At 38.8% G+C, this 26,751-nt stretch overlaps 1 protein-coding gene across 9 annotated transcripts in view; it reads left to right on the forward strand.

Moving 5' to 3' along the window:
* The window catches only part of GBF1 (golgi brefeldin A resistant guanine nucleotide exchange factor 1), a 120,744-nt gene that overhangs the window by 7,706 nt on the left and 86,287 nt on the right, over positions 1-26,751 (forward strand). For all 9 annotated transcript variants that reach the window (XR_005380523.1, XM_038578609.1, XM_038578612.1 and 6 more), the window contains exons 2-3: positions 5,469-5,574; positions 8,215-8,281. Coding sequence is in view for 8 of the 9 variants with exons in the window: in XM_038578609.1 (XP_038434537.1) it covers positions 5,479-5,574; positions 8,215-8,281 (163 nt within the window). In the remaining variant the exon portion in view is untranslated. The remainder of the gene's footprint in view (positions 1-5,468; positions 5,575-8,214; positions 8,282-26,751) is intronic.

Consider the following 26,751-nt stretch of genomic DNA (forward strand, 5'->3'; position numbering starts at 1 on the left):
TGGGACTTGATCCTGGAATTCCGGGATCATGCCCCAAGCTGAAGGCAGTTGCTCAACTGCTGAGCCACCCAGGTGTCTCCAATATATATAAATATTTTGCTATTTTATTTATTTACTTTAGAGGGAGAGGGAGAGAGACTGCAAGCGGGGTGAGGAGCAGAGGGAGAGGGACAAGCAGACTCTGCTGAGTGCAGAGCCCAACACAAAGCTCAAGCTTACAACACTGAGATCATGACTCCAGGTGAAATCAAGAGTCAGACACTGACTATACCACTCAGGTGCTCCCCAAATATTTTTTATAATAGTAGGTATTCAGTATACATACTGAATAATAACTATGTATTGAAGGCCTTCCATGATATAGCCCACATTTGCTGTTTTAGCTTTACCTCCTATTATTTATTCCCCTAGGAATAATATTCCAGCCAGTCTGGAATAATCATGATCCCCTAAACACCTACTGAATTTTCCTACCTATGAGCCTTTACCCTTCCCATTCTTCCCTTATATTTTTGACTGTTGGATCCTGTCTGGCAGCACCTGGGTGACTCAGCTGGTTAAGCATCTGGCTCTTGATTTTGGCTCAGGTCATGGTCTCTAGTTCCTGAGATCAAGCCCTGTGTAGTCTGGCTCCATGCTCAGCCTGGAGTCCACTTCTCTCTCTCCCTCCCTCTGCCCCTCTTTTCCTCATTCTCTTGTGTTTGCACTCTCTCTCTCAAGAAAATGGAATCTTGTTTTTCAGTTGCCTTCCAGAGCCCTCTACCAGAAATAATTTTCTTTGCTCCAGTATTGTGACAGTATGTATTACTCATGCATCGGAGATATACATGGGTTTGTGTGTATATGTATGTGTTTTATCTAATCTACTAGATTATAAATTCCTTTTGGGTGGGTAATGACAGTTACTGTATGCTGTGCCTACTCTTTTGCTTAGCATGTATTAGGTAATGTCTGACCAAAATAAATTTTAGCTAATTAAATTTGATGGCTACGCCTAATCATTTACAAATGGAAAAATACAACTACTTTTCACTCTTCTAATTATTTTTGTAAATATTTATTTATTTTTAAAATATTTTATTTATTATTCATGAGAGACACAGAGAGAGGCAGAGACATAGGCAGAGAGAGAAGCAGGTTCCATGTAGGAAGCCCGATGTGGGACTTGATCCTGGGACCCTGGGATCATGTCCTGAGCCAAAGGCAGACGCTTAACTGCTGAGCCACCCAGGCATCCCATAAAGATTTATTTATTTGAGAGAGAGAGAGTGAGTGTGGTCACAAGTGCAAGTGAGTGTGGTGGGAGAGGCAGAGGGAGAGAATCTTCAAGCAGAACTCCCACTAAGTGGAGAGTCCAGCTTCAGCTCAGTCCCACCATCCATGAGATCATGACCTAAGCAGAAACCAAGAGTTGTTCGTTCAACCAACTGAGCTATCTAGGGACCCCTTCACTATTCTAATTTAAAAATAGGTAACATATATGTGTGACACAAAACTCAAGAGATACAAAAGAATATACGGAGAAAAGCAAGTCTTCCTCTCATCCTTGTTCCCCACTTCCCTTCTCTAAGAGGCAACCTCTGTTAGCAATTTCTTCAAAATCCTTCTAGAGATATAGAGCATATTCATCTTGCCTAAATAATTTAAGAAAGGAATGATACTAAAGATTTTATCTTTTTCTTTTCTGATACTTTGACTTATTTTTGAATTTGTTCATCTTCTATTTCTTGGTTCTCCTCCTTATTGTTATGTATGTATTCATTGTTGAATCTTCTCAGAAGAGAACATTGTGTGCCTAGGGCATTTGGAAAGTAGATAGGGATGCCTGGGTGGCTCGGCAGTTTAGCGCCTGCCTTCAGCCCAGGGCATGATGCTGGAGTCCCGGAATCGAGTCCCCGTCAGGCTCCCTGGATGGAGCCTGCTTCTCCCTCTGCCTATGTCTCTGCCTCTTTCTGTCTCTGTCTCTGTCTCTCTGTCTCTCATGAATAAATAAAATATTTTTATTTTTTTTAAGACTTTATTTATTTAATGAGAGACACAGAGAGAGAGAGGCAGAGACATAGGCAGAAGGAGAGGAAGGCCCCATGCAGGGAGCCCAATGTGGGACTCGATCGGAAGACTCCAGGATCACGTCCTGAGCCAAAGGCAGACGCTCAACTGCTGAGCTACCCAGGCGTTCCAAATAAAATCTTAAAAAAAAAAAAAAAAAAAGGAAAGTAGATGGTCTTCTGGGACTAACTTAATTGTTTCTTTCCTTTTTTTTTTTTTTTTTTTTAAACCTAGTATCGGGGGATCCCTGGGTGGCTCAGCGGTTTAGCGCCTGCCTTATACTCAGGGCGTGATCTTGGGAGTCCCGGGATGGAGTCCCACATCGAGCTCCCTGCATGGAGCTTGCTTGTGTCTCTGCCTCTCTCTCTCTCTCTGTCTCTCTCATGAATAAATAAATAAAATCTTAAAAAAAAAAAAAACAAACCCAAGCCTAGTATCTTTTAATTATCATTAAGGTAAATGTATTATTATGTTGGATTCTCTTGTGGATTTGAAGAAGGTGTTATGGTCCTGACAACATTTTTACCTGTCCTTTTCCCCTTTATTATAATGCTTTTCATACTTCTTGCTTTCTGAGGGCCCTGTCTTATACAAAATATGCAAATGGTACTACTAGAAGGATGTATTTTTTTCTGTGTATCTGTAGCTTATTTTCTTTTAGATCTGACTAAACTCTGTAAATACCTCATGGGCAGAAATGACATCTGATCTCTTTCGTCATTATTAATTTTAAATTATTATTGATGGTATAAATTGATGGAATAAATTCTCCATCCTGCTATAATTTTTTAAAAAAAATTCTCCTTGTAAAAAAATTAAAACATTGTAGTAAGGCTACAAATGTCCTCTGATTACACCCTGATTTCATAATACCTTCTCCAGAGATGACTATGGTTACTGAGTTTGGGGTACATCTACCCAGACCTTTTTTAAAAATCATTTATTTATTTATTTGAGAGAGTGATGAGAAGGGGAGTGGGGGTCTGGGGACACAGAGGGAAAGAATCTCAAGCAGACTCCTCACTGAGCGTGGAGCAGGGTGGAGCCTGATGTGGGGCCCAATCTCACCCTGGGATCATGACCTGAGCTGAAATCAAGCGTCAGACACCCAACCGAGATTCCCAGGCATCCCCTCTCTCTGAATAAATAAATAAAATCTTCTCTGCCCCTCCTCCCACTCGTGAATTCTCTCTCTCTCTCAAATAAATAAATCTTTAAAAAAAAGGTGGGGGGAGGGTCCTTGATACCAAGAACAACCCTGAGTTTCTACTATTCTCATTATTACTGGGAAATTGATTATTGTTTTATTTTTTTTTAAGATTTTATTTATTTATTCATGAGAGAAAGGCAGAGACATAGGTAGAGGGAGAAGCAGGCTCCCTTTGGGGAGTTTACATATGTATATATTCTCTATTTACTTATGTATATATTACCTGGACAAAATACATTAAGTACACTTAACTACATGGATAACTCAAACATAATGTTTCAAGGGAAAAGGTCAAACTGCAGAAAAATACATGCAATATTATATTAGTTACATAAAGTACAAAAATATGCAGAATAATGCTATATGTTATTTAAAGATATATATCAGTGAAGCAAAAGTATGAAGCAACATAAAAGTTTAATAAATATCAGATTTAGAATAGTGAGACCTATGGATGAAAGAGAACAGGATATGATTAGGGAAAATTTACAGAAATTTTAGTTGTACTATTCTTTATCTGGATACTGGCTATTCTGTTGCTCTTTATATTATACTATGTGTTAAATATTGCATAATATTAAAAACAAAAATCTGGTATTTTATGTAGGGTGGGTAGGTTTTTTTGTTTTTTTGTTTTTTTTAAGATTTTATTTATTCATGAGAGATGGAGAGAGAGAGAGAAAGAGGCAGAGGGAGCAGCAGGCTCCATTCCATGCAGGGAGCCCAACTCGGGACTCAAGCCTGACTCGGGACTCCATCCGGGGTCTCCGGGACCACATCCCGGGCTGAAGGCGGTGCTAAACCGCTGAGCCACCCAGGCTGCCCTGGTTGGTTTTTACATAAATGGTAACATAGGGTCTTGTACTCCAGTTTTGTTTTGTGTTTTCATTCCATATGTCTGAGAGCTCTTTCCATGTCTTACTTACTTTGTATCCTTAGTACTATGAAAGATGTCATATGCATAGTAGGTGCTTAGTAATACTTGTGGAATTCTTTCTTCCCTTATCCTTTTTTTAAAAAATTTATTTATTTATGATAGTCACACACACACACACACAGAGAGAGAGAGAGAGAGAGAGAGGCAGAGACATAGGCAGAGGGAGAAGCAGGCTCCATGCACCGGGAGCCTGACGTGGGATTCGATCCCGGGTCTCCAGGATTGAGCCCTGGGCCAAAGGCAGGTGCTAAACCGCTGCGCCACCCAGGGATCCCTCTTCCCTTATCCTAATAGCCTAACTGTTTTAACTTTCCTGGAGCCTGATATAAATGTTTGACTATATGCCTCCCTCACCCTTCCCTGTCTGCTTTTTAAAATTTTGTCCTTGTGAGGAGGGTTTCTAAATAATGTAAAGTGGAAATGGTTTTTTACATGCTCCTAGGGTTTTCTCTATGCTAAGAAGATACTCTTTTTTTTTTTTTTTTTCACGTGGGAAGAAAATTAAGTATCTTTTCTAAGTGCTGTTCTAGGCAGTGCGCGTGCGCACACACACACACATATATCCTATAATAATTCAGTTGGGAACACTTAAAGTACTAAAGTAGTGTTTTAGCTTCACTTCAGAGATTCATACAGAAGCAGCTTTAAAATGAGTCTATCTGTCAATCTAACTTATTAGACAGTTCCTGCTATAAGCAAGTGAACTTGACTTTTCAGAACTTTTCAAAGGTTGTATTACGGCCACTATCCAGTTTTGTAGAGCTGACTTGGTAGAATGGATGTAGTCTATAAGCTGACATTCTAACTGTGGTTCTAAACCAAGGCTATTTTTCTAACAGCTTTCGTTCTTTTCTTTTCACTTGACCTTTTATTGTTACTGTGAGGGAATAAAGAAGAACAAAAGGAAAATCTGAAATATGTCTTTAGTAACACAGAAGTATCTGCATACCTAAAATCCTCACAGGAGAGGTTTTGGGGATAGTTGGCTTTGAAGAATTTGATATGCTTGCTAGAGATTGTTGGGTGCTTTTGAGAAATTTTCTGGATTGATACTTTTTGAGTTGTATCTTGAACTTCTGGAGACCTCTAGGAGAGCCAGGTAGCTGGATTCATAACATAAAATGGACTTCATCCTATCCTAGTATTACTGATGGGGAATCGTGGTACTGGGAAGTTAAATCATAATTTTGACATTACCAGGTACTGATTTAAATGTGGGTATGCTCTGAGTAACCAAATATTAACTAATTTTTCTTTGAACTGTTTTGGTAGGTTTGCCAGGATGGTGGATAAAAATATTTACATCATTCAAGGGGAGATTAACATTGTGGTTGGGGCAATCAAACGAAATGCCCGATGGAGCACTCATACTCCACTGGTAAGTGGGGAATGGGCAAGATAGCTTGGTCACTGAGTTGTAAGGGATCTAATGCATGGTTAAAACAATAATTATGGACATCTGGGTGTCTCAGTGGTTGAATATCTGCCTTTGGCTCAGGGTGTGGTGCCCAGGTCCCAGGATCGAGTCCTGTATCAGGCTCCCATAGGGAGCCTGCTTCTCCCTCTATCTGTGTCTCTGCTTTTCTTTTCTTTTTTTCTTTTTTAGAATTTGGTGTTTTTTTGTTTTTGTTTTTGTTTTTTTTTAAGATTTTACTTATTTAAGACACAGAGAGCGAGGCAGAGATACAGGCAAAGGGAGAAGCAGGCTCCATGCAGGGAGCCTGATGTGGGACTTGATCCTGGTCTCCAGGATCACGCCCTGGGCTGAAGGCAGGTGCTAAACTGCTGAGCCACCCAGGCTGCCCTGTCTCTGCCTATCTCTTTGTATCTCTCATGAATAAATAAATAAAGTCTTAAAAAAAAACCCAAAACAAAACCATGATCAATTTCCTAGTAATAATGAGAATAGTAGAAACTCAGGGTTGTTCTTGGTATCAAGGACCCCCCCCCTTTAAACATTTATTTATTTGAGAGAGAGAGAGAGAGAGAGCGATACACGAGTGGGAGGATGGGCAGAAAAAAAGAGAGAGGGGAAGCAGACTCCCCACTAAGTGAAGAGCACTACATGGGGCTTGATCTTGCAACCCTGAGATCATGACTTGAGCTAATCAGGAGTTGGATGCTACTGATTGAGGCACCCAGGCACCCCTATCAAGGACCCTTCTATTTTATTCTAACTAATGTCAAATTTATAGGCTGCTTTTTTTTTTTTTTGCCTCTGGGACCCAAAAGATGATAATTATTCTTCTATTTTTGTAGACAACTGAAGGTAGCACTTGAAACCTCTTAAATATGCCTAAAAATGTCAGGAAGATGTTTTACCCTTCAGATTCCCTAGGACTATAATTAGCTATCAAATTGATACATGGAGGGACATCTGGATGGCTCAATGGTTGAGTGTCTACCTTTGGCTCAGGACATGATCCTGAGATCCAGGATCGGGTCCCACTTCAGGCTCCCTGTGAGGAGACTGCTTCTCCCTTCTGCCTATGTCTCTGCCTCTCTCTCTGTGACTCTCATGAATAAATAAATAAAGTCTTAAAAAAAAATTGATGCGTGGAGTGTATCTTAGTGGTAGTACTCCTTGGGAGTATATAGAGCAGGCCATATATTGCCAATCAGATGAGTAAGAAACTTAACCTGTTGTAAAGCTGACTTTCTTTGTTGCATATGTATATTCAAGGATATTTTTTGCACAGTTGTATAGAATTGTATTTGACATTGTAAAAACAAGTTTAGACATTTCCAGCCTAGTGAATATATGTATATGTGTTTGGAAATTTCTCATGTTCATTTATAAAAATGGATTGTTTAGGGGCGTCTGACTGGCTCATTCTTAGAGGGTGAGACTCTTGGTCAGGGTTATAAGTTTGAACCCCACACTGGATATAGAGGTTACTTAAAATGATATGTGGAATATAAGAAATAGTGAAAGGGACGATAAAGGAAAGGGGGAAACTGAGTGGGGAAAAATTAGAGAGGAAGACAAACGAGAGACTCCTAACTCTGGGAAACAAAGAGTTGAAGAAGGTGAGGTGGGTGGGGGGATAGGGTAACTGGGTGCAGGCATTAAGGAGGGCACATGATGAAATGAGCTCTGGGTGTTACACTATGTGTTAGCAAATTAAATTTAAAAATAAAAAATAATAAAATAAAATAAAAGTAAAATATTAATAAATAAGTAGATAGATAAAATCTTATTGTTATTATTTTAGTAGGTTCCATGCCCTGTGTGGGGCTTGAACCTACAACTCTGAGATCAAGAGTCCCCTGCTCTACTGACTAAGCCAGCCAGGTGCCCCAAAAATAAGATCTTAAAAAAATAAAAATGGAGTCAGCAATGTCTTTGAAATGAATATGTATGATTATATAATGAGTATGAAGAAGGAGAAGAGATAGAATAATACATTATCTTCATCTTTTGGGGTACTGTAACAAAGTACCACAGATTGGGTGGCTTATAAACAAGAGAAATTTATTTCTCACAGTTCTGGAGACTGGAAGTCCAAGGTCAAGATGCCAGCAAGGTCAGGTGAGAGCCCTCTTCTAGGTCTCAGGCTTCTTATATCCTCACATGATGGAAGGAGCAAGGGAGCTCTCTTGGGTCTCTTTCATAAGGGTATTAGTTCCTTCTGGAGGCCCTAATCACCCACCTTTTAGAGGCTTTTACCTCTTATACCATCACATTGGACATTAGGATTTTTACATATAAGTTTTGAAGGGACACATGTTCAGACCATAGCACATGTAAAGACCCTGGCAATCTATGGTAGCTAGAGTGCTATGGTCATGGTATAGATTAGTATTTCAGAATTTACTATTTTAGGTAAGCCCAGAGTATCTTTATGAAATAGGAGATAAGGGAACTGGAAATCTGAACCATGGCTAACTTTCTTTTCCTCAGAAGGGAAACTTAATTGTTGGATTCAGACAAAGTGCCCTTGATCTGTCTGTTATTTCCCTTCTCCTCTTTATCTGATACTGACTTTTTTTTTTTTTTTGAATCAATGTATTACAGGATGAAGAACGGGATCCTCTGCTGCATAGTTTCAGTAATCTAAAGGAGGTTTTAAACAATATAACAGGTAAGTCCCCACACCTAAATAGGATTATTTATACTAGTAGAAAAATACGTGTTTGATTTATTGCAGGAATGAACAAACTTTTTCTGTAAGGAACTATATAGTAAATATTTTAGGTTTTGCAGACCGTATTAACTGTGCAACTGCTCAGTTCTGCTATTATAGCTCAAAAGTAGACATAGATAATACTTACATGAATGAGTGATAAGTAAAAATTAAAAAAAAAAATAAAACAGAACAAGCCATGTTTGGCCCATGGGTGTAGTTTGCCCCGGTTTACTGCATTGCTGATTCTTTTCCTTGAGTTCCCTAGTACAATGTCCCACTTTACTGGGGAATCAGTGTTCATACAATTATAAGCTCCCTTTATTGTTTGAGTTATATGAAATTATTTTTGGTTATTTATGGTTTTAACTACTTTCTTTTTCTACCTCTTGCATGCCATGAGGTAGGAAGTTGGTGGCACAAATGAAGTTTTTATTACTTTTTTTTTTTTTTTAAGATTTTATTTATTTATTCATGAGACACACACACACACAGAGAGAGAGAGAGAGAGAGAGAGAGAGAGAGGCAGAGACATAGGCAGAGGGAGAAGCAGGCTCCATGCAGGGAGCCTGATGTGGGACTCCAGGATCATGCCTTGAGATGAAGGGAGATGCTCAACCGCTGAGCCACCCAGGCGTCCCAGAAGTTTTTATTACTTATTTTTACAAGTGAAGTTTTTAGTACTGACAATGAAACCTTTCTCTTCTAGAATGTTGTTATCAACTTTTAGGGCCTTAATTCTTAATACAAATCTTTCAGTCTTCATGTGTTCCCAGAATCATTTGTCCTTTTTTTATTCCCTGTTTTCCTAATTATAATAACTTCATGTAATATTTATATGTTTAGAATTTTCAAAGCTGCTTTCGTGTTTATTACCTTATTTGACTTTTACACAATTCTGTGAAGGAGCATGGCAGATATTGTCCCCTATTTATGAATGAAGTTGAAGTCCAGAGACATTTTAAATGATTTAGCTGAGGTTACGTTGATCCTAAGAGCTGGAGTCAAAAACAGAATGCTGGCCTGGTTTAGTGCCCTGGTCTGCATTGCTTCTGTTCATACAGTTAGAGGAGGATGTATACAGGAAGTACGTCCTGTTAGTTATATGTTATGTGTCAAGAGGAGGCAAGTCTCAGCACCTTTGGGTTTTTCAAGGGGAGAGAGTGAAAGGGACAGCCTCAGAGCTGTGTTCCTCTGTCAACCATAAAGGGCTTTTGCAATATACTTGGAATGCTTTTTAACTAGTAATGTATCTAAGACAACAATTGAAATAGTTTTTAGGTTTCTGCAAGTTAAGTAAGCAGTAAATAAATTTTCTCCTTTCATGAGAAATGTAGGAGAATATCTGGAGAAAAGTTTCTTTTTACTTTCTTAAACATGGGCTTGCTCCTAGGGTTCCTTCCCTACATGTTTTCTTTAAAGGAGCGATTTCACTCAGTTGAAAAGCATTGGAAATGTTAGGCAAGGATCAAAGTATAGAGGAAGTGGTGGTTAGCTGGTTAGTCAGGATTAAAGCTGCAACTTGGTGGCCTTTTCTTGTTTTATAGCCTGCATAAGTGACTTGGCTGCTTTAGGAAGTTGGCTACTTGCACAGAAGTTTTGTTTTTTTGTTTTTTTACTTTACAGATAAAGTTTACCTATCCCATTTTGAAAGAAAATGTAGTGAATGGGTATTTACAACTATTTTGGTGGCCAAAGTTCAGCGAGTAGTAGATCCTTGAATAATATGGATTTGAACTGTGTAGGAACACTTATCTGTGGGGGACACTTGGGTGGCTTAGCGTTTGAGCATCTCCCTTTGGCTCATGGCATGATCCTGGAGTACCGGGATTGAGTCCCACATTGGGCTCCCTGCATGGAGCCTGCTTCTCCCTCTTCCTATGTCTCTACCTGTCTCTCTGTCTCTCATGAATAAATAAATAAAATCTTAAAAAAAGAAAAAGGAACACTTATCTGTGGATTTTTTTCAGTATATGCAATATAGTACTGTAAATATATTTGCTCTTCCTTTAACTTTCTTTTTTTTAAGATTTTATTTTCAAGTAATCTCTGTACCCAATGTGAGGCTTGAACTCCACAACCCTAGGAGCAAGAGTTGCATGCTCTACGGACTGTGCCAGCCAGCATCCCCCCACCATGACTTTCTTAACATTTTCTTTTCTCTAGCTACTTTATTATGAGAATACAATATATAATACACATGACAAATGAAATGTATTTTAATCGATTGCTTTTGTTATTAATAAGGTTTCTGGTTTACAGGCTATTAGTAGTTTTGGGGGAATCGAAAGTTATACATGGATTTTCTTTTCTTTTTTTTTAAGATTTTATTTATTTATTTTAGAGAGAGTACAGCAGGGGAGCGGCAGAGGGAGAAGGAGAAGCAGGCTCCCCGCTGAGCAGGGAGCCCAATGTGGGGGTCAGTCCCAGGATCCTGGGATCATGACCTGAGCCGAAGGCAGACACTTGACTTATTGAGCCACCCAGGTGCCCCATACATGGATTTTCAACTGCAAGGGTGGGCGTTTTGGTATGCCAAACGCATAGGTTGGTAAAGGGTCAACTGTACTATCTTTTAAAAGATGTTAAAGAATTAAACATGTTAATATATTTGGAAACATAATATAAAACAAAATTTATACACAGTGAGGTATTGGTATTATTTATGGTTGAAAACACCCTAAAATGGCTGAAATCAGACTGGAGTAGCCTTGTAGGCTTTTTGGGCACTCTGTAGACCTTGAGGGGCTGAGATAGTCCTGCTATCCTGACAGAGCTACATTTCCTACTTTTCATCTAATCTATATCCCATACTTGTTTTCTCTATCCTGACATATCCCTGACATATCTCAAGAGACCATATATGTAGTAGGTGGTACAGTCAGGACTTGGGGTTTGAGACCACCTAAGAGCTGCCAATATTGAGTCTGCTGCTTAATTTTCTTACATCTTTGAGTCAGGAATCCATATTATCTGCTGCTTGAAACTTAATAAAACCAGAATGTGCTGAGGAGCCAGTTCTGTCAGTGGTACTAGGAACATAGTTGGGTATTGCCAAGCTTTCTCTTGGAGCAAGGAAGAAGGTGGTAGTATTTTCCAGGGCAGATGTTGAAATGGTGCCTGCCAAGGTTTTCCATTGTTCTCAGGTCTTAACATATCACCTGTGTGAAAAAATGACTGAGTGGACCAGAAATGGAACATTTCATAGTCTTCTGATTGGTTCTGACTCCACCCTCCCCCAGCGCTGGCTTCCAGGAGCAAGTTTATAGGTCAGCTGCCCCTGTGGTCCTGGAATCTGTAGTCCATGACCAATTTCTTGTTTCTTTTACTGAGACAAACAGATTTTTCTGATTGGCAGTGTCAGGAGGACTGCTTTCTTGGAAGCCTATTAATGTATTAGTGGTAGGAGGCTGGGAAAAGGTTTTGAACTTGGAAAGAGAAACTGAAGGGACTGCCTGCTCTGTGTGACTGAGAATGGTGTCCCACCTAGATTGGAGAAGTATGTCAGGAATTCTAGGACTTCATTCAGTTCAACTCATGAAACTGACTTGGGCTTAGACTCTTCTTATAAGAAGGATTTCTTTTTTTTTTTTAAGATTTTATTTATTTATTCATGAGAGACAGAGAGAGAGAGAGGAAGAAAGAGAGAGAGAGAGAAAGAGATACAGGCAGAGGGAGAAGTGGGCTCCATGCAGGGACTCCAGGATCACACCCTGGGCCGAAGGCAAGTGCCAAACTGCTGACCTACCCAGGCATCCTATAAGAAGGATTTCTATTTGCTTTTTTCTAGACATTTGCTGGCTTGGTTGGTTAAGAATATCACTGTTGGAAAGGGGTAGTTCATTGGACATTGTCAGTAAACCAAATGATTTTTTTTCTTATAAACAGAGGATCTTTTAAGTAGGTAAGCAGTACCTACTCTTCCATAAGTATTATCTGAGCATTGCAGAAGAAATAAGTTTATTGTCTCTAATAAGGTTAGTTAGCTAAGTCCATACTATTCTCACAAATTCATGTCTCTGGACTACATTCAGTATTTGCCCAAACTGCATGATGACTACATGCTTTGTAGCATTTAGAGTAATAAAATAGTCTAATACCAAATCTAAAGTGATGTTGCACTTTGAAGATACAGGGCACCTAAGAGCAAAGTTTGCTTGTTGCTATTTTGTATAAAACTTTGGCCTACCACCAGTGGGACTTGACTGCTGGCCCTCATTTGGTCTTTAAGTTCTCTTAGAAATCCTTTTAGGAGGTTATTCTGAAAGAGTTAATCAGATGTGCGGTTACCAGGGACTGGGAGGGGGTATGGGAAGTGACTACAAATGAGTATAGGGTTTCTTTTTGGAGAAAAAATAAAATGTTTATAAAACAAAACGTAAAATGTTATAAAACAAAACATAAAAATGTTCTGAATTAGGTAATGGTGATAGTTGTACAACTTTGTGAATATATTTAAAAACATTGAATTGTACAATTTAAAAAGGTAAATTTTATAGCATGTGAATTACATCTTAATTTTTAAAAACAGCAAATGTAGGAGCTGGAAGAGTAATGGGATTCACCAGTTCTTCCTCAGGACTCAGAGCTAGGGAGGGAAGTCTCTGACTGTAGTTGCTGCTGTGCTTTGAGCCCATTACCCAGCAAAGGCAGCACAAGGCTCTCTTCAGTCTCCTGGCCCAGTTTGTCCTTTTATGTCTCTCTCATTAACTCAAGAAGCACATGGCTTTTATATTTAAATTTATTCAAGCTGTAATCTTTGACATTTGAGTTAGCTTTTAGTACAGTTTTGCATTTATAGTAATATATATTATGTATTTTCTCTATCCCCAAAGAATCCGTTTTAATCTTTTCCGGATGCAAATTTCAGGCTGTCTTGTCCCATCTCCCCTCTCTTGCTCTCTTTCCCCTCCCCCCACGGAGTGTGTTTGATCAGGTGTGGCAGGAATATCCACTGTCAAGCTGCGCCCTTTATATTAGTCAATATTATCCTTCTCCCCCCTCCCTGTCTGTCTGCCCCTATGGGCTTTCCCAGTTGATTTATAATTTTGGAATTCTCATCGGAGTCTGTAATACAGTTTGTTCATTATTTAACCAAAACCTGTTTAATGAGCAGAGAGAGGCAATGTAAATGTTAGGCATGTTGCAGTGATGTACCTTTGTGCTTCTCAAAGCGGGTGGGTAGTTAACTCTGTGCTGCCTGCAGGGCTGGGGTGTCTTGGCCTTAGGGGTAGAAGGACTACTGCCTCTCTCTTACATCTGCCCAAACTCTGCCCTGGGCGTAGATCCTAAGGACATGTTTTCTTTTATTCTTCTAGAGACCTAGAAGGGGGCTCTTGGCATATTGGAGTTATCTTCAGTCTTATAGCTAGACCAGGTGGTAAGATCTGTGGCATGGGATAGGGAGATGAAAGAAAAAGGGAAATATCAGGATACTTGGTACTGCTCCTGGTTTTAGGTCTGAAGAAAGTAAGCAGTTTAAAAAAAAATTAGAAGAAGAAGAAGAAGAAGGTAAGCAGTTTAGAAGAATCCTTCTAGCCAGCATGGTCTGTGGTCTTTGATCTCTGTGTTCCCTAACTGGACAAGTCCTTGCAAGCCTTAGTGCCCTCATCCAGTAGAGCTTCATGGAAAGGGCTCTCTAGTCCATTGTGATTTGTGGTGTTTGACTATGATCATTTGTCTCCAGATTTAGGTTGCCTTTGTCCTTGGTCTTTAAGCTTAGATCATTACAAAGAGGTTCTTATCTAGGAAATTTTGGATTTAAAGCAGAGAGAGTGGAATAGTCAAAAGTATCATAACCAGAATCTTTTCTTAAGGGATTACCTCTTAGTGACTCTAAAGCCCTTAGGGCCAGAGTTTGAGGGAGACTTTTTAGTAGTGTATGTGTTAGGGATGGTGGGGGTTCGGTGGGGTGGGTAGTGAATTTGCCTTTGGAGATTTAACTCTAGGCATTTTTAATTCTGAGAACCTATGAAGATTGAGGGTATTTGGCATAGAACTAAGGTGGTCTTGAGGCCTAGTATAAGCATCTGTTAACTATGGAACTGTTTTAGCTTCTTGAATTTTTCTTTTTGGGGTTCACTAAGATTTGAATTCCTTCTGGGTCTGGGTTGTTGAATTGCATTTATTTATTTATTATTTATTTATTTATTTATTTATTTATTTATTTGAATTGCTTTTAACCAATATTTGTTCAATATCTGCTATGTTCTAGGCATTTTGATTAGGCACTTAGGGATTGGGTCTATAATGGTAAACAGTCCACTCATAGCTACTGGTTTTACAAGACTAGTGGCTCTAGCTGACCATTCCAAGGCTAACGTTTGTGGCCTCTATTCTGTGTCATATGGTTGCCTATCAGGCATGGAATGGCTGATAGTGAATGAGGGCAATCTATTGCCATCTTTTCATGCCTTGATAACAAACAAGCCAAAGAAATGAACAAAAATTATAGCTTATATATTTGCTTATTGGCTTTCTCATGGAAAGCAGTTCTGGCCAGAATTTAGATACTCCAAAAGACATCAGTGGTTTGCGTACAGTAACTCTTGAGGGAGAGGATATTTTTTTACTGGACAGCAAGATTGGTGTACTTAAGTTGAAGAAGGAGAAGCAGGTGCCTGGAGAAAGTGGATGTATCAGGAGTTTATTTAAATATAGTTTATCCTGGACAAACACACCTGTAGAATACTGTCTGTCTCAAGCTCTGTGAATTCAGAGCTAGGAGGTTTGAATCCACGTACTCCAGAGGTTTGCAGAGAACATTTAAACAGAGTCTGGAAGCCAACCTGGGAGGAACAATGACTTAACACCTGTCTGGCTTAGATTTCTTAGAAATACCCTTCTAAGTAGAAGTGAAACTGTTCAAGGATGCCTCAGACTTCAAGTTTAATCTGTTTTGTTTGGCACATGGGGTGGTATCAGGAAAAGAGACTGAAGTAGTCTCTGTAAGGAAAAAGATTGAGTAAGGGTACATTATTTGAATAAAAATTTTGCTAGAGTTATCATCTCCCAAACTAATTGAATGCATAATCATTTTTTTCTAGGAGCCTGTAGTTTGGGGAGTAGTAAGTAATATATCATTATTAGCATGGAAAGAAGGTTGAATGAGTCATTGGCTTTGTCCCACTTGGAATTGAGCTTGTGAATTGTTCAAGACTTAAGTAGAGACTGAAAGAACCAAGTGTGTATGATAAAATCTGGCAGACGATTTCATGTAATGGGTTGAGTATTGGAAGAACAAGGCTGGGCATACAAGTATCTATTTCCTGTGCCCTTTATGACTTTTTTGTTCTATAAATAATAGATTGTGTTAGTTTAGAGATGGTTTAGCAACACATTAAGTAAGATGTGACCTGAATGTGAGTCAGACTAACATTGGCACCTTAGAATCTTGGTAGCTTGAGTGGCCTTAGACTTGTGGGCATTTTAGCACAGTTAGGGAAAATAAAGGCACTGTGATTCTTTTTTCCCCAGGGAATATTCATATCAATAAGATGACTCTAAGAGACCTAAATTTGTTGATTCTGTCATTCCTGGGAATGATTTGAACCCTTCTCAGTTGACACTTCTAAACCAAGAAGCTCTTCCAAACATATGTTTGTCCTAGAGATTAGAAAAATGAAGACTTTGTGGAGAAGAATCAGCTCTGCTTAGTCTGACTTCTTAGGTGCCCAGCTCTCCCTTTTTCTCTCCGTAATACTTAAACACATTTAGCCATCAGAATTAGTCTGCTGGCAAATTTTCCACTACATGTATCTGAAAGTGGGTTATGATAAAAAGGGCTTTCCTAATAGCTTGGGTTCAGAAGCAGAGGCAGAAGAGTCTAGTTTTTTTTGTGGTATAGGTTAAAGCATGATATGACAGTGTGATCTGAAGTAGGCAACAAAGTTACTGGTATTGCTGTCATTGCCATTGTCCTTTTGGCACAGACACTTCTTGAGGCCTGAAATTTCTGAGTATGTGCCCAGCTTGCCATGGCATCAATCAGATGAGTAAAAAGAGGAAAAGCCAGCTGCTGCTTTGTTTTTAACAAGGATGCAAGCAGAGAGTCTTTCTTCTTTTCCACTCACTCAAACTCAGGGTAAGTGCCAAGAGAGTTTCAGAAGAAGCCAAATATTTGAAATTCAACGTGCAGTTTTGATTAGAGATAGTAAAGAGTTATTTGTCTCAGCCTTGCCTTCTCTAACCACCTCTCTATGTTCCTAGACGCTTAATTGGTCACCCTAGTTTCTAAAATGATATGGATATGTTAATGGAAAGGATGAGTGCATTTGTCTTTTCTCTCCTGGCACCCATTAGAAAATAGAGCAGGGCATAGAGCAAAATGAAGATTCAATCATTTTAGCTCAGATCACCTCATTAAGAAAGGTTGGTTGATAGAGAGCAGTGACTCCCTTAATCTCTCAGTTTTGCTTCTGGAAACCAGAAGATAAGATGCTCCTTAGCAGGTTTAAGGCTTTTGTTTCTTTACTTAGGTCTTTGGAGATCCTGAAGGACTTAGATGGACAAGCACTCTTGGCTGCTTGTTGTCTGTCTGGCTTCTTATCATATACCTCTTTGTTAACACCAGCCTTCTGTTACCACTATTACTGCTGTAGGTTGAGTTGTGAAGGGCTGCCACATGTGCATACATCACAATTGACCTTTCCTTGTTCCATGCTTATTGAGCAATTACTTGCCCATTTGTAGAACTCACATTATTGCCTTAGGTTTCTGGCCCAGTGTAAAGTGGGAGCATCCAGGAAGTGGTCTGATAGACTGTGCATCAGAGGGCAATAAATTGGCATATGATTTGGTGGAAAGGCAGGGCCAGATGGAGTGTGGGAGCAAAGATTTTTCTTTAGTCAGCTATGCAGCTTGCTTCCAGGTGTCCTGGAAAGCAGCTTGGGAACTGGAGGCTGAGGGTAGTTGGGAACATTAACTAGGGAGGAAAAGGATCAAAAGGACTTCAGTGTTATCTGTGATGGGCCCCTGGATTGGGAAAAATCCTCTAAGAGTAGAGGGACAAATGAAATTTTCCTGATACTGGTAGGAATTTTTCCACTGATTATTCTTTCCTTTCAAATAAAGTGAGTTATTAATTGGCGGGAAAAATACAAAACTTGGGAGACTCCTAACAAGGGGTTGCAGAATGAGAGAGCCTCATTCCACATGAGATTTTCCATGACGGCTCATTCTTCTCTTTGGACAAACAAAAAGTTTAAGCATACTGGCTCCAAATTGATTAATAAAATGAGCTCTAAGGTATTATTATGACTGTCCTACCATGGGCTAGAGTGGTATCTTTCAGACTGCAGGTTGCATTCCATTAGTGGATTATGAAATCACTTTTTAAAAGGTCACACAGCATTTTCTCAGTTTTGTATTGTGAAAAAAGTTAAACTTCTGCAGTTATTTTCACACTTATTAACAGCCATATTTGCTTTATCCATATATATGTGTGTGTATTATTTTTTATGAGCTATATGAAAATAAGTTTCACACATGTTGGTATCTTACCCCTGCATACTTCAGCATGCACCTAAATAAGGACATTCTCCTGCATAATCATAATACCATTATCACACCTAAGAAACTTAATTTATTGATATTAGCTAGTATCCAGTCCATGATTTGCCCCTAAATTGCCTTTTTTAGTGATAGCTGGTTTTTCAAACCAAAATCCAAGCAAAATTCTCTTTCATTAGGTAGTTATAACTCCTTAGACTTTTAAAATCTAATATAGTTTTCTCTACCTTTTTTTCTTCTAGACATTGACTCTTTGAAGAGACTAGGCCATTTATCTTTAGAATGTTGTATGTTCTAGGTTTGTCTGTGTCTTTTTGGTATCATTTAACTTGTTCCTCTATCTCATATATTCCTATGTTCTAGAAGTTAGGATTAAAGGCTTAACTTGATGCAGGTTAAACATTTTTGGCAAGAGTACTTTGTAGGTGATTCTATGTATTTTATATTATATCACCACAGGGAGTATATATTGTCAGGTTTGTCCCACTATTGGTGGTATTAAGTTTGATTACTTGCTTCTGGTTTGTGATTGCCACATTTCCTTATTGTAAAATAAATTTATTTTTCCCTTTGCAATTAGTAAGTAATCTGTGAAGTAGTAATTGGGCACCTCGTGACTATCCTGTTCTCTAGTATCATTTTACCTAATGATCACCTACCGATGAGTTATTGCCAGTCATTTATTTCAGTGGGGTTTGCAAAATGATGATTTTTCTAATTCTGTCATTTTTTTCTACATTGATAAGCTGGCATTCTCTGTAAAGAATCACTTTCCTTCATAAACTGGAGGATGAACCATAGTTTCTCCTAAGAAAGCAGGGAAAATGCTTAATTATTTTCCTTTAATTGATAACTTTCAGAGTAAGGAGTTAGTGTTAATAATGATCACTAATGGTGGCAAATGAGGGTTTTCCCCCTTTTGGGGGGCTTGTGAATCTTTTATTTATTTGGTGTTTTACAATTCATTACATTTGATTATTTTTGGTGCTCAAATCATTTTGAGTTTAGCTCTTTCAAATTAGTTGTTTTGTTGTTTGATATAACCCCTTTTTAATTTTTTTTGTTTTTAATTATTATTTTTTTTTCCTCAAGATTTTATTTGTTTACTCATGAGAGACACAGAGAGAGAGAGAGGCAGAGACACAGGCAGAGAGAGAAGCAGGCTCCCTGCAAGAAGACCAGTGTGGGACTTGATCCCGGATCCTGGGATCATGCCCTGAGCTGAAGGCAGATGCTCAACTGCTGAGCCACCCAGGCATCCCTGATATAACCCCTTTGAGCACTTTCCTGTTTTCTGGTACCAGCTTCAGTTATGAAGGGAGGAAAGAAAAGGAATAGGATAGAAAGAATCCATGCATTACACATAATAAGGATAAGTATCATTTTGGGGAACTTTTGTTTTAGTTAGACATTGTATTCTGAATTGTAATGTAAACACTAAACAGTCTGAGCCACCCAGGTACCCCAAATTCAGCTTTTTTTAGATGCCACATAAAATGAGATACATTATTTCCTTCTCTTAAAATTGACTTCTTTCAATTAGCATAAGATCCTGAGGGTCCATCTATGTTGTTGCAAATGGCAGGATTCCCTCCCCCCCTCTTTTTTTAATGGCTGAGCACTTCCTTTTATATGATGATTTCTCTCTGGATGAGTCCGTTTTTGCAAGGCAGAGATGAATTTGAGACCATTTGAATCATAACAGTCCTGGAGAATGTTAGAATAAGTATTATTTCCCAAGGAAATAGGATTGTAGGTGAAATTGTGCCTGACTAGTCACTGTACCTTGTACCTGATTCCTTTTATGTGATGTTAAGTGGATTATTCAGGCAAAGAGGGATAATATATTATGTTACATATGGCTTGGCCATGCTTTTGAGTCCTTTTGATGAGATGAGAATAGAGTCACTTGTTCTGGAAAGACTCCAAAACAGCATCTTCTCCAGGAAGTTTGTTCTTGGCAGGAATTCATTTATATATTCAGTCAACAGATATTTCTTGAGCATGTAATGTGTGCCAGACGGTGAATTAGGTATTTGAGACCTAGTTTTCAGGAGACTGACACAATTCCTGTCCTCATAAAGTTTATGGTCTAGTGGGCTGGTGATTTGAGAAGCCCTGGAATTTGAGTAGACAGCTGGGCACTGGTTTGAAGTCTGCCCATCTTCCACATGTGACCTCAGGAAATTGTTGTATGCCCTGGTGTGCTGAAAGAGGTTCTAGGATGGTCAGAAGAATAGCAGTGGTATTTTTCAGTGTTGTTTATCCTACTCCCACCCTCTGCCCTAGCTCTGGCTGCCTGGCAGTGGTAACCAAGTGCATGTCAGCTTCATGAGCTACTTTAGGTCCTTGGATATCTTGGGGCTCAATTAGCCCATTAATATTCACCTGTGATTAATCAATCTGTGCATTTCAGAACTGAACTAAAATTGTACCATAGGATATCAATGGCTGTTTACCTTTTCTAATAAAATTCTGCTTCTAATAAAATATAAAATATTCTAATAAAACTCAGCTCTCAGGCTTGGGTTTCTGACCCATTTGTTAGCATTTTGAAGTCTAGGGGCATAAAACGAGATGTTAATGGTTATTTAGCTAAGATGCTAAAAGAATGAGGAAAATCCTTTGCTATAGCTTGGATCTACTAGTTCCAGTTCAAAAATAACATTTTTAGCAGCAACACAAGAGCTTCATGTGAGGAAAGAAGTATCAAAACCCATGTAACTTTGGATAGGATTTGGCTTCAGATTAGTAAAATATCCAATCATATATTTATCTTTTGAATCCCAGAGGAAGCGCCCTTATTTAGAAATAACCCTTGGGGAACTTGTGCTCCCAGAGAGAATGCCCTTTAGAAATGCCCTTTTTCCTCAGGAAAAGTTTTCCTAAAATTTTCAAGGATAGAGAGAGATAGTGAGACAGTGAGGCAATTAAATAGTGGTTAAGATACTTCTAAAAGAGAAAGTTGGAGTGGATGTTGGAATACAGATATATTCCACAAAAAGAGCAGTGACTCATCATTTGCTTCATGGCTTATTGTGTTCTGAATTTAAAGAATGGTTTTCTTTTTTTTCTCCTTTGCCTTTTTTCTGAGATGAACCTAGTGCCAAGGTACATCATTATTACCTAGTTTAGCCAAATACTTTTTGTGACCAAAGCCTGGTGACTCTGGCAAGAGGATCCTGGTTCCCTCTGGCCCAGGAAGTTCTTGGTTTAGCCCACCTGGTCAGAAGCATTGTGGGGAAAGTAGTCAAGGGAAAATGGATTTCTGTTTCCAGAATCCAAATATGGCTCATTAATCCTCCCAAGTGAGCCCAAGATTAGCATCTTAATCAGTCACATTTCAGAGGTTTTAAGACTCATTCTATTCTCTAGATTCTCTGTAAGGAAGGAAATGAGCATTTGGTAGAACTCTTTGGTACTCAGAAAATGGAAGATTTTGCCAAGGTCCTCAGGAGGCTACAGGCTGAAGAATCCAGGCTTACACAAGGTTGTGTGCATGCAGTAACAGAAGGCAGAGAATAGGAAATCTTTATGTTTGTCTTTCTTTAAAGGCTCCAAAGGGAAGGAAAAGTTTGGCTTGTTCCTCTACTAGAGGTTGTTTTAGTGTTCTCTTTACCTAACTAGTGTCAGGACATTTGATCGGGTCAACTGATGGTAAATTTTTTTTTGAATTTTTATTTTGAAATAATGTCAGACTTATAGAAACATTGCAAGGATAATACAGAGGTCTCCCATATACTCTTTTGCTACTATTTTCATTATTTTCTTTCTCTCTGTACACACACACACACACACATATATATAGTTTTTTTCTAAACCATTTGAGGGTAGGTTATATATACATTATAACCTTTTATTCCTTGATACTTCAGTGTATGTTTCCTAAGAACAGGGATATTTTCTTACATAATCTTTAGTAAAGTTATCAAATTCAAGAAATTCAACATTGATACAATACTTTATTATTGATATTCTAATTTTATCAGTTTTCCCAGTAATAAGGTATAAACATTTTTCCCCTTCAATCAAGGATTGCATATTGCAGGTAACTGTCATGTTTTTTTTTTTCTTTAGTCTTCTTTAATCTAAGACCGTTCTTTAGCCCTTTGTCCTTCATGGCATCAACATTTTTGTTTTTTATGATTACAAGCCAGTTCTCTCTCTCTCTCTCTCTTTCTTTCTTTCTTTCTTTCTTTCTTTCTTTCTTTTCTTTCTTTCTTTCTTTCTTTCTTTCTTTCTTCTTTCAGTATTCTTCATTTTGGGTTTGTCTAATGTTTTCTTATATGAAATTCAGGTTATGGGGGCACCTGCTGACTCTCTTAGTAGAGCATGCGATTCTTGATCTCTGGTCCTGAGTTTAAGCTCCATGTTGGGCATGGAGCCTATAAATAAATAAATAGATAGATAAATAGATTACTTAGTGCAAGTTATTCATGGGCATGAATCTACATGCCATTATTGATAATAGTGCCCTGAGGATTTCATATATAGAGGTACCCCTCCTTTGGTGATATTAATTTTGATTGCCTGGTCAAAGTGTTACTTTGTTTTTCCATAGGATAGATATTATTTTCCCGTTGGAACTCATAAGCAATCTGTGGGGAGACGACTTTAAGATAGGATTTTGCTCCTTGTTAAACATCCCCTCATGATTTATCATACATTGATGATTCTTGCCTGAACAATTCTCAGGTTGCTGTGATGGTAAATACTGAGTGGTTGTTTAAAGTACCTGTTCTTAAAGGACTTCTTAGGGGTGGACATGAACTGTCTTCCTAGCTTGCTTGTTTTCAGAATTTCTTTACTTCTCTCTCTCTTTTTTTTTAAGATTTTATTTTAAAGTAATCTGTACCCAGTGTGGGGCTTGAACTCACAACTCAGAGTCCAAGAATTGCAAGCTCCACCAACTGAGCCAGCCAGGCACCTCAAGAGTTTCTTTTCTTTTTAAGGAACACAATTGTAGGGGATCCCTGGGTGGCGCAGCGGTTTGGCGCCTGCCTTTGGCCCAGGGCACGATCCTGGAGACCCAGGATCGAATCCCACGTCGGGCTCCCGGTGCATGGAGCCTGCTTCTCCCTCTGCCTGTATCTCTGCCTCTCTCTCTCTCTCTCTCTGTGACTATCATAAATAAATTAAAAAAAAAAAAGGAACACAATTGTATACCCTAAAGTTCAGTATCTCTTTATGGCTTTGATGATGCTTTAAAAAAAAAATAGTAACTAAAAAAAGTCTCCAAAATTTGAAAAAGGTTTATCTCAATTAGGCTTTACTGGGGGCTTGGTTATTTTTTAGAATCTGGCAACATCACCTAAGTAGCATTTGTTCTCCACTCAACCAACAGCATAAATGCTGCTTCTCTAAGATAGACTACAAACAGGGGAAGCTGGTGCCTTCTCTGTTTTTCATTTTCCCTCCTTCAGCTTTTAAAAATCTGTAAAGTTTTAAAATGCCCATTGTTCAGTTCTTTGAGAGAGAGAAGGTTAGAAAAACATTTCCCCATCCTTATTTAGTATTTCCCTTTTCTCTCCTTCCCTCTTTTTCCTCTGCATTTTCCCTTTTGACTCTTTTTTCCTTTTATTTCCTTAGAAGAATCTGATTAATGTGCATGACTGAGCTGCCTTAAGAAAAGGTGGACAGAGAAAGAGGTGTTGCTCTGGAGTCTCAGGTTCTTTGCTCTTACTGCTCTGCAAAATAGGCTAATGATACATTACTAATGAAAGCCTTACCAGCTATCAGTTATGTTTTGTTGAGGGAACCTTACTCATGGTAAATTTAACAAAAGAGAGAGATAAGTGGGGAAAGAAAAAAGAGCTAGAAAGGCAGAAATTAAGGAGGAGTGAACAGAAAGGAGCAAAAGAAAAGGACTTGGAACTGGGGATACAGAAGTGGAAGGGAAGGACCAAGAATACAGAATTGCTAAAATAGGAAAATGAGAGTCAGTTCTAGCATTTACCTTTACCCAGCCCAGTGTTTGGGCTTCCTCTTCAGTAGAGTATGCTACAAGGTAGGGTGAGGTGGGGTGAATGAAATTTTGCCATCCTTTACTCTTTAGATTCATTCACTCAGAACTGAAAGAGTTTACCCTGTAATAAGGTGATTTGAAAGCTTGAGCCTAGTAGGTTGGGGTGGAAGAGGCTATTAAGTGATGCTTTTTGGGCAGCTAGCATTAACAGTTATTTTTAACCTCCCATTTCAACCCCTTCATTGTTCAGGCTCCTTCATTGGCTACTATGAGAGCAGTCAAAATTAGCAACTATATAAAAGAGAAGTACCTCTTGTCTCCCCAGTCACTTCCAAAATAAACAGGGAGTAATACTGTCCGTATTTTGTCTCACTTTACTCTGAAGGCTACCGATAGAGGAAGCATGGATTAGTGTGTAGTGATTTCTAGGCTCTGCCCTCTGGACAGATTCCCCTCAGAGTGCTGTGGCTGAGTGACAGGGCCATGTGGCAGGAGTGCAGCTGGAAGTATATCATCGGCAGATTTGGGTTGGGTAAATATAGCAGGAGCAGGATGTCAGTGTGGGAGATGGATTGTTCTGGGAAAGGAAGTGTTGTCTTTCGTCTGAGAAACAATTTCCTGCACTTCTGAGACTCTTGCTTTCTTTGCTTTTTCTTCTTCTTTTTTTTTTTTTCCAGGGCAGAATAGGAGTTGGCAGGAGTTGGGTACACTTGCTGCATTCTATCTCTGGGTGTCTGTTCCTTCATTTGAAATTGGGAATAGAAATCAGATCTATTTTAGCCAATTAGGAAATGGACCCAATAAATAGCTATATCCATGCCTTACAGTTCACATTTTGCAATCTTAAGGCACATACCTATATAGAGCCTCTTTAAAAAGTAATTGTTCTTTTAGTAAAACTGACAGGTTGAGAGACAGAAATAATTATACAATGAGAATCAGCTCTACTGAAAGTCAGACATGAGGCACCAGCTGGCAGGAAACAGCTGGGATGTTTTTGGGGGCTAGACTCTTCCACATCAGAACTTAACTCCTCAAGCCATGCCTGTTATATGAGCGATTAAGATGGCTACCTACCTACCAACAATCTACACAAAAGACTGAGACTACTAAATTATGCAATAGTTTATAGTTGACTAGAACTTTACAATTTTTATAAAGTGCTTTTGCATATTTACTTTTTAAAATATTTAGATTTATAGAAAAGTTGTAAAGAAGTTCCCTTACACTCCATACCAAGTTTCCTCCATTATCTACACCTTATATTAGTATGATACATTTGTTACAATTAATGAACCAGGATTGATACACTATATTAACTAAAGTCCATACTTTATTCAGGTTTCCTTAGTTTTTAACTAATGCTTTCTTCTGTTGTAGGATCTCATCTGGGATAACACATTACATTTAGTTGTCATGTTTCCTTAGGCTCTTCTTGGCTGTGACAGTTTGCATATGTTTTTTTTTTTTTTTTAATTTAAATTTCATAACAACTCACAAAATAGACGGGGCCTTTATTAGCATTCCCCTTTCACAGATAAAACTCAGGCTCCAAAAAGAGTAAGTAACATGTTCAAGGCCACACAGTTAGTAAAATTTTCTATTAAAATATGACTATGATTTTTTTTAAGATTTTATTTATTTATTCATGACAGACACAGAGAGAGAGAGAGAGAGAGAGAGAGAGAGAGAGAGAGAGGCAGAGACACAGGCAGAGAGAGAAGCAGGCTCCATGCAAAGTGCCCGATGTGGGACTTGATCCAGGGACTCTGGGATCATGCCCTGAGCTGAAGGCAGACACTTAAACGCTGAGCGTCCCTAAAATGTGACTATGACTTAGAAAAAGGGAATGAGGTAACTTTGTTTGCTTTTTATGTGAATGAGGGCAGAACTGTAGCTAACCTTTAATTGGGCCATTTGGAGAGGAACAAGAGACAGAGGTGAACATAGCTAACTTTTTTCTGGGGGTTTTATGTCTTACTTGGATACAAATTAACATTTTCATTTAATCACAAGACCAAGAGGAGATACCCTCTCTCTTTGTAATTCTGCCTTGTCTACCAAAGGAGCTGGTCCCAGAGAATCCTGGCTTGCTGTCCTGTTGCTCTGAGAATCCTGGCCTGCTCTTCTTTTGCTCTTGTTCTCCAGCAGCCAATTTCAGGCTACTTGGTGGCCCCTGTTGTTAGACACCCAAGTTCAATAGAAAGGCCCACTGAAAGCTTGGCATACACACTGACACAACCAGACTGTTTGAGGTGTATGTTAAGGTAATAACTATTCGGGAATAAAGCAGGTGAGTTTTTTAGTTTCAGTATCTAGTTGGGAAGGCTGATGTTCTTTCTTGGAGCTAGGAGATTCACAGAAATGTGATGCTGAGAGATAGTAGGAAGACTAAAAATCCAACAAGATGTGGCAATTATTGGCTCTTGAATGCTCTACTCAGAAGGATGAGTGAGAGGTGAGGAGGTAAAGTGAATTATGGTACTGATAATCCGAGATACTATTGATCATCTCAGGGTGATGGAAACTATTGGGGACACAAACCATCAGATCATTTTTTTTTTAAGATTTTATTTATTTATTCACGAGAGACACAGAGAGAGATAGAGGCATAGATGGAGAAGCAGGCTCCTTGGGGTGAGCCTGATGCGGGACTCGATCCCAGGACTCCAGGATCACAACCTGCTCCAAAGACAGATGCTCACTGAGCCACCCAGGCATCCCCAAACCATCAGATCTTAAGAGATGGCATTTTGCTTAGAGAAGTAGTCATAAGAATTGTACCTTATGACTACAATAATAAAATTGGATGGATTTTATCTTATTTTATTTTTTTGTACTTGGATTTTAAAGAGCAACTTTTAAAGTGTTCCAACTTTATTTTTTATTTTTTATTTTTTTTAATTTTTATTTATTTATGATAGTCGCAGAGAGAGAGAGAGAGAGAGAGAGG

The sequence above is a fragment of the Canis lupus genome, chromosome 28 (genome assembly GCF_011100685.1).
Source record: "Canis lupus familiaris isolate Mischka breed German Shepherd chromosome 28, alternate assembly UU_Cfam_GSD_1.0, whole genome shotgun sequence".
Lineage (NCBI taxonomy): Eukaryota > Metazoa > Chordata > Mammalia > Carnivora > Canidae > Canis > Canis lupus.